This window comes from Chelon labrosus (genome assembly GCF_963514085.1).
Source record: "Chelon labrosus genome assembly, chromosome: 20".
Classification (NCBI taxonomy): domain Eukaryota; kingdom Metazoa; phylum Chordata; class Actinopteri; order Mugiliformes; family Mugilidae; genus Chelon; species Chelon labrosus.
Genome location: NC_140353.1, coordinates 22,574,245 through 22,583,128, shown reverse-complemented (window position 1 = coordinate 22,583,128; position 8,884 = coordinate 22,574,245). Strand labels below are relative to the sequence as shown.

General features: G+C 39.8%; 1 protein-coding gene across 1 annotated transcript; it reads left to right on the top strand.

The window, feature by feature from the left end:
• Nucleotides 1-1,229: 1,229 nt before the first annotated feature.
• LOC311505137 (uncharacterized protein) lies at nucleotides 1,230-7,201 on the top strand (the record flags this gene model as incomplete). Its single annotated transcript, XM_084568543.1, has 5 exons — nucleotides 1,230-1,834; nucleotides 2,195-2,369; nucleotides 2,525-2,702; nucleotides 2,840-2,967; nucleotides 7,154-7,201. Exons 1-5 carry the CDS (start codon nucleotides 1,467-1,469, stop codon nucleotides 7,199-7,201), a joined length of 897 nt encoding a protein of 298 aa, XP_084424669.1. The 5' UTR covers nucleotides 1,230-1,466.
• Between the last annotated feature and the right edge of the window lie 1,683 nt (nucleotides 7,202-8,884).

Below are 8,884 nucleotides of genomic sequence, written 5' to 3'. Positions count from 1 at the left end.
CCAGAACGGCCACGCCCTCTTTTAGGTGAAGGAAGTAGGCACTTTGCTAATACTGTTGACGGAACAGCAGGCTACTTCCATGAGCAGGCACCATGCCTAAAAGCTGCTGTGTTGTTTTTTGCTATTCGAACAACAAAAAAGATACTAATTTGCGATTTAGCATGCTGCCACAAAAAGAAAGGGAAGGGGAAAGAAGGGGTTTGTGGCTCCAGGCAATCCGAAGAGTGAATCCCGATGGGAAGCTGTGGGACCCGGCGTCTAAATTTGTTTATGTCTGCGGCAAACACTTCATTACAGGTTAGTAGCTAAAGTCAGTCAGTCATGCTAGCTAAAGTCAGTTGATGTCCATTGAGAACTTTGCAAGTATACGGGCAGTTTATTAAAAAAGGAACACAGTACCGTTCGCGTCCGGCTCGCATATCCAGGCGGGCGCCATCTTGGGGAAACTGAACTCTCTTTCCTATGCTCTCAGTGCTTTCTTCCGGCAACAGACAGTTATTATAGTTCAGCTCCGAGTGGTGGGCTTAATTAGCCTGCAACACCTATCATGGTTGCACTCTGCATGTTAAATGCACTATAAAAATAAAAGTGACTTGAATGAAAATAGATTGTTTTGGTGCCCTCATCTTCATTCATTTTTATACATTCATTGCTTGAAAAACTGAGTTTTCAGCATCAAAACACGATTTAGCCTAGTTGTGCATAATTATTTAATTGCACAGTCCACTATGAACGGATCTATTTCAGTTTCAGCCTGGAATGATTGTGTTAAAGTCATATGGAGGATGATTGCATTAAAGAGGTGCACACAAAGTGAAATACTTCCAGCCTTTGTGTTTAATTTTTCATAATGTTTTTGATTGGTTTCATGTGTACTGTTTCCATTACTAAAGCAGTAGACCTATGTTGTTATTTCTGTACTAGTTATAGTATATACTATCTGCATTTGTCTTACATTTACCCTTCTGGTTTCAGGATACCATGTGAAGAACAGAGAGCATCCAGATTATGTTCCATCTATTTTCCCAAACCGACGCATTTTGACAGATGGCACAGTCAAGTTACGGCGCTTCAAAAATGCCCGTAAACGAGAGTTTGAGAAGATCGGCAAAAGGAGAAAAACTGATGCTCCAGCTGAAGATCCCACGAGTGCACCAGTTGAAGCCCCCACTCCAGATCCTCCCAATCCTGAGCCCTGTGTCCCCACTCCAGATCCTCCCAATCCTGAGCCCTGTGTCCCCACTCCAGATCCTCCCAATCCTGAGCCCTGTGTCCCCACTCCTGTTTCCAGTGAAGAAGCATTGTCACAGCAAGTTGCAGTTGCTTTAGAAGTTGCCCATCTGAGGAGAGAGAGAGATGAGGCAAGGCAGGAGAGGGATGAAGCCAGACAATCTGCCCAGGCCAACTGGTCCAAGGACAGATTGTCTGCCAATGCTATCCGAGGCAATGACACAGCCTGCAGGGCCATGACTGGGCTTAGCTGGGTAGTGTTCGAGACACTTCATAAGTACCTGGCTCAGTTCATCACTCCACGCAAGACCGATCGACTTTCGACGGAGGAGCAGCTTTTTCTGTGCTTGCTGAAGTTACGCCAGAACCCATCATTCACATTACTAAGTCAGGTACTGGACCAGCCAAAGTCTACATTGTGCTACAACTTCCATCGCTGGCTGGATCTGCTATACGCCAAGATTGGCTTCCTCATTCACTGGCCAGACAGGGAGTGCATCTCTCAAGCTATACCACCAGTGATAAGAGCCAAGTTCCCTCGCCTCACCTCAATCATTGACTGTTTTGAAATCAGAATTGAGCACCCAAAGGCCCTTAAAGCAAGGTATGTACACAAAACATATACTTACTTGGCTATATCATGCTAGAGTCACGTCCAGGGGGTGTACTTGTACATCAAGCTGCCTCACGTTACAAAGATATAGGCTGTGTCTCAATCCCAGGGTTACATCCTACCTAGGTCGTATTTTTCATTGGGCCCCGAGTCTCGACGACCCAATGATAAAGTACAACCTAGATAGTATGTAACCCTTGAATTAAGATACAGTCATAGGCTCCTGGCCAATGGACTGCAGTGTGCAAAGGCCAACTTACTTATCATCCTCATCTCGTCGTGTCCAGAGGCAACAGTTTTTCCAAGGGCAGCTTTTGATTACTAACCTTTTTCTGTTTGTTTTTCCTACAGGGCAAAGTCATACTCCAACTATAAGAAGTGGACTACGGCCAAATATTTGATATCTTGTAGTCCTGCTGGCAGCATCACCTACTTGTCAAAAGCCTGGGGTGGAAGAGCGTCGGACGTCAAGATTGTGAGGGAATCTGGCTTCATTTCACCCATGTACCACCTCCCTGGGGACCAGGTAATATATAGCGCCCTACATACACAGTTCATAGTAGTACACCTGTACTGCTTAATAGTTCATAAATGTTTTTTTTACTTGTGGAAAGATGTTGTAAACTGCTGTTTCCCAACAAACATTAAAGCAATAGACATATCTAACATTTCATGTTTCAGATCTTGGCTGATCGAGGATTTACCCTGAAGGATGACTTTGCCTTGCTTGGTGCCAGTCTCCTAACACCAGCCTTCACTAAAGGCAAGAAACAACTCCCGGGCAAGGACGTGGAAGAATCCAGGATCAAGTCGAGCGTTCGGATTCATATTGGCAAGTGCATTTATATTCCACAAACAAGCAAACTATTTGATCAGTTTGAGACTTGACAATTAAAGCAACATAGAAAATTCATCAAGTAACTCTACAGTATCAATGTAATCAAGTGAACTTTGATTCTTAAAAATATTATAAAAACAGTTGTTGGTATTCTACAGAACGCGTGATTGGTGTGCTGAAGCGCAGATTCCACATCCTGGATGGCCCACTTCCTGTTGCCTTTGTGAAGTCCCTGCGGGATGAGATGGAGAACAGAGATGTTGCTACCATCGACAAAATTGTGCATGTGTGTGGTGCCCTTGTCAACATGTCAGACAGCATTGTGTACAACAGGAACAGGCAGGGGGATGTTTAAAATCAATTAATCAATCCCACTCTTTTTTTTTTCCTGAGTCACTGGAACTGGAACTGTGTTCTGGCCATGGCCACTCAACTGCCTATAGCTACAACCTACAGTAAAATCTACCTTCCTGTGATGCTCTCCACTCTGCACCTGCACTGACTTACTCCATTCTAGTCTCCTGTAAATAATGTTTAAAAAAAACAAACATTTTTGATGAATTCTCTTATCATATACTATACTTCATAGCTGTAGGAAATGTTATTTGAACACATGAAAGCTAAAACATTCCCGTAACTGAAATGCAGTATATTAAATGCATGCATGTTCTACTCTTAGTTCCTGCTCTGGGACTGTGCTGTCTGTGAAGTCCACCTCATGCTCCTGGAGTTCCTGCTCTGGGACTGTGCTGTCTGTGGCTGTCTGGCACTTTAATAATAAATGAAATAGATACATCAATAGTATGTATAAATGTTACTTGCATGATGTACTATAACAGTAGTATTAACCAATATAAATATTATATATGGCCACTTAAAACAACAAATACTAATAGATTAACAGTTAATAAATAAATAAACAAATAAATAAAGTTGTTAAAAAGTTAATTGGTACACATTTAATTTAAGATTTAATTAACTGCACTTCATAAGAATGTGTTTATTGTTAATAAAGCATTTCAAGCTTTAAATATGACTAATTGCTTTCTTGATCACCCCTTTACTAAAAACACCAGCACAAAATAAAACATACCACTGCTGCGGGCACCCTGCCCCACAGGAGTCGGCCCGTGGTGGTCATGGCCCCGAGGAGCCGTGGTGGGCGTCCCTTATTTTCATTTCTGAAAGGTGGCAACCCTAGCGGGCAGCGTTAGTGAAAAGCCATACGTTATCGTGTTTGACGAAAGCATGAATAAAACGACAAAGAGCAAACAAATAGACCTTCATTTGCGGTTCTGGACTACTGTTGGTGAGACGGGCACACATCATATCCCGCTACTATGGGTCGGAGTTCACGGGTCACTCCACCCTGCAAACATTTAATCAACCTGGGGGTTGACGGTAGGTCTAAGGGGCGACCTCTAGCGTGAAACGAGTTTAAAATAGGTCTAGGTTGCACCTCGACCACAAACCAACTAGATGAAAAAATTAAATTATACAACCAATCGGGTGAGAGCCCTTCTAGCCAATCAGAGGCGAAAAGGGCGGGATCTTCTACTTCAAACCTGGCAGCGGAACACGACTGCAGAGAAGCAAGCACCGCACGTACCGAACAGTGTTTTCGGTAAGTTCGTTGACATAAAACATTAGAGACGGTTTATATGTGTTCATATCATAGGCTGTAGGTTCATATTGCAACTTTCTGTGTTTTAAAAAGTGGCATTGACCGACCGTGCGTTATGTGTTTAACTGTCGAGTGGATTTCAAGCTAGCTGCTCACTCGGCTAACATGAAACAGGCCTCTTCAGTGTGCTTTCTGTCTAATATTCTGATATTCATGGAGTATTGGAGTTTAGAAATCCAGACATAAATCAGTGAAGCACTTCTACAGACGAGCTGACGTGGAGGTGTCCAGAAAATGCATTTTTTCCCCCAAGATAATGTGAAAATGTTAATTTATCTTCATTTAAAAAAAAAAAAACAAAAAAAAAAACAATGGTAGCCTAATCTATTGATTAGCTGTTAAAATGTTAATATTCAGTGGATTGTGAACATAAAAATTTGACTCCCAATGCAATGCCTAATTGTCTGCTTTGTTAATCAACAATGCTTCTTCTATTTAAAATCATGTAATGTTTTTATTTTATCATTATCTGGGACTTTTTGGCCTATGTAAATATAACCAAAAAGCAATATATGTCTGTTTCATGACTTAACATTCATGTGATGTATGTAGTATGTACGTAGGTGAATTAGATGGTAAAACGGTGTACAATTTTCCAAGATGTGTTTAAGAATTGTTAAGTAATATACTTCAAATGTTTATCTGGCTTCACATGACAGAGTGAGGATCTCCACTCCAGGTGAAGAAGCCATTGATAGGAGGGAGAGGGGGCCAGAGGAGATCGTGATCGCCTACAAAGTGTTTTTCAACTGTGTTGGTGTTTTTATGTTTATTGCACATACAGCTAAAAATAAAGAGACCACTGCTGTGATTAAATTGGGATTATTCCACCAATGTTGATTTCTAAACTCCTCCTAAGTTTGAAAAGTAGTGTTGTGTTCTAAAATGAATATGAACCTGTTTTCTTTGCATTATACGTCTGAAAACACCAGAATTGTTTTGTCATTTTGACCTGTTGCCATTTTCTGCAAATACATGTTCTAAATGACAATATTTTTATTTCCAATTTGGGAGAAATTTTGTCAGTAGGTTATAGAATGAAACAAAAGTGTTCATTTTACTCAAACACATAGCTATGAATAGTAAAACCAGAGGAACTGATCATTTTGAAGTGGTCTCTTAACTTTTTCCAGAGCTGTATGTGTAAGAATCATGTTGGTCTCATTATTTTTTAGTTTTTCAAAAGTGTTCTGATTATGTTTGTGTAATAAAACTTTAAAGAAATTGCACTTTTGTGTTGATCAAACTTATAATTTCCCTCCAAGGTAGGTTCTGTTAATACATTGTATTTATATAAATGTGTTAATTTATAGCAAAAAATATTTATATCACTTATTATTCATTAAATGTATTATCTATATGTAAACACTGTAATTGTTTTTACAGTTAGTCAGTCAATTTGAACTGATAACATTTCGACGTTGAACAAACGTTAAAACGACGTCGAGACCTAGACGCAGCCAGGGGCTTTAAAAGTAATGCTGAAATGCAGGTTGAAAAGACGTCAGATCGCAACGTCACCGTCTAATCTACCTGCATTTGTCAACCTCTTTTTAACTCCACTTCACTGCAGAAACAACATCTAAAACTCGACACATACAGCTGTAAAAATATATCAGAATGTAAATATTCTGATATATTTTTACAGCTGAAAATGATCCAGTGCACTGGATCATTTTTAGAAGGTGAATAATGCGCGTTTAGAAGACATCTGTGTTACAACGGGACGTTGTGGAGACGTTGTTTACGACCGTTAAAAAGACGTCGAGGTTGCAACGCGACGTCGTTTCAATTTGCATTTCAGCATTACTTTTAGACCTCCTGGCGACGTGTACGTTTAGACGTTGTTTCAACGTTTATTAGACGTCAAAATGTTTGCAGGGCAGAGCCGAGGACATGTTGTTCTATTCAGGTGACAGCCTATGGTCACTATGACAACCTGGCAGGTAACAACACATTAGCTCAGAGTTTTAAAGGAGTGTAACTGTTGGCAGTTGTAGTTGATTTTGTCTTAATATGACGATTTGTGATTTTATGGGATGTTTTTCGGTAGCCAAATGTAGTGTCGGCTGTCTCTTGTTGCCATAGCAACAGTAAACGTTCACGTAAGGACTAATGAGCTGTAAATAGAGATGCAGAATCAATCTATGTTGTAAATACAGATTAGATGATGTATTTTAGCACAGAATACATTGTTTTACCAGTTATTAAACCTACAGAAAATGATTAGTCTAATTTGTAAAAATTACCATTAAATTTATAGGACACAGACACACACGGAGAGAATGATTTTGTATGTTGTGTGTGTGTGCAGCAAGAAAGTCTAATTAGAGGTAAGTGGTGCTACAGCTGACAGGTTTGGCTGGTGTCCAGTTTTTTAATAAACTTTTTAACCCTCCCCAAATTCCTTATATCTCTAAGTGGTGCATTTTTCTGTTTTGATTGTATGAAACAATGAAACAAGATGCATAAGGGAGGCTATTGCATTCATAATTGGCAATTTATGTTGCATGGTGATTGATTAGTATATGCTGTATTTAGGCTGGGAGAGTCAACAGTGGTGAAACAAACACCGATGATGGCTTACTAAAGTATGTCCATTTCTGCTTTCCACCCTGATGTTATAGAAGTGACATGCAGAACTATATTCTGGAGTGCTGGTTCTAACTGTAGCTCACTGGATCCAAGTAAAACCAAAAACAGAAGGCTGACTTTATCTCTGTGTAGTCATCATGCTCAAACACTGTATCAGTCTAACTCTTGCGTTGTTTCTGTTTTCTGGCTGCAGGGACGACTGTGCCGTGTCCACAGTGAAGACCTGATGGACAACATGTGACTCTTCAATCAGAACTGGTGACTGGTGAATGCTTGGAGTTCCAGCTTCTTGAACATCATCATATCCATGTGAGACTATCCCATGTTCAGTGCCATCTTTGGTCAAGTATGGGCTCGGTGACGCATTACTCAGGATCAATCCAGGTCAAGTAGCTTATTTTTTCATGTTTATTCATGGACTATCTGTCATATGGACATATGCTGCTTTGTGAGTACACTGGATAAGCTGGATTGGTTCGATCTGTTTTTCAGAGTGGTAAATGCAAAAAACACTTTCTTCAGGTTTATTGATGATAGCCTGTACAATGGGCTTTACTTGTTATTTAGTTTATAATCACTATGGGGTTTTAGGCTGTTGCTGATTGTAATATCTGTGCCAACCAACTGTAATTCCTCATGTGCTGTACTGTATTTTTTTACAATGAAAGTCTGTCAACCGCAGCTGCCATAAAATACTGTGATATATCATGCAGATTGTGCTGTGTTTATTCCTGAGATAGACTTCTGACTTCTACTTTTACAGAAAATTGTCAGCATCAGGTTTATGTTATAACTACTATTTTTCCAGCAAAATACCATAAATACATAACAGTTTTGTGCTGTTAAATTTACAGTTGCTAAATCAGGATACCGTAATGTCCTCTACATTGCCACTGTAATTTTGACGGTGAATTTCTGGCAACCACGGCTGCCAGTGTTTCACTGTAAATTTGAACTAGCTACGCTAAAATACCATACTATATTATACAGTTTTTACCATGTTTATCGCGGAAACAGACCGTTCCTTTGACAGGAAATTACAATAAACAAGTTTATGTTATAACTGTTATTATTGCAGCAAACTACCATAAATAAATAACAGTTATGGACTGCAAAATTTACGGTTGCCAAAATGGCATACCGTAATGTCCTCTACATTGTCATCGCAATTTTGACGGTGAATTTCTGGCAACCACAGCTGCCAGTATTTCACCGTAAATTCTACAAATGTTTTTTACAGTGTGGATTTATTCGCTGAGACTTTAATCTTTACATCAAATTATCCATAGAATGCCGTGTCTCAACAGTTTATGTTTAGTATTCCTATAGGCTGCTACTGTTTGTTACTAAATCCAACATCTGTGTTGTTACTGTAATTTAAAGACGGACTGATACAAAACGCAGGATCTTGTTTTATGTGCAGACATTTCATATACTGTATAAATAGTTTTTAGTAGTTGGGATAACATCCTTTTATCAAGGCAGTATTCCTGCCGGTGTCTCACAAACTCATGTGGGAAATACTGAAGCAGGGTGCATTCATACATTTAAAAAATTAAAAAATCATGCCGAGGAAGTTTTGATTCATCAGTCCATAATGTCTTCCTCCAGTCTTTAGTAGTCCATTGGCGGTGCTTCGTGGCCCAGGCAAGCCTCTTTTCTTATTCTGATCTCTGAGCTACAACTCTTCCTGCCAAACCTACAACTCAAAGTTTTCTCTTCACAGCTGAAACTGAGACTTGATTACTACCACCACTGTTAAGCTGAGCTTGAAACTGTTTTCCTGTGAGCTGCCTATCCAATTTGTCCTCTGATTTTGTTGTGGCTTTGGGTCTACCAGACCTCTTTCTGTCAGTTTCCCCCAGTTTCTAAGTGCCTTTTGATGGTGAAGAAATCTGTACTCACTGACACCTTTATCACAACC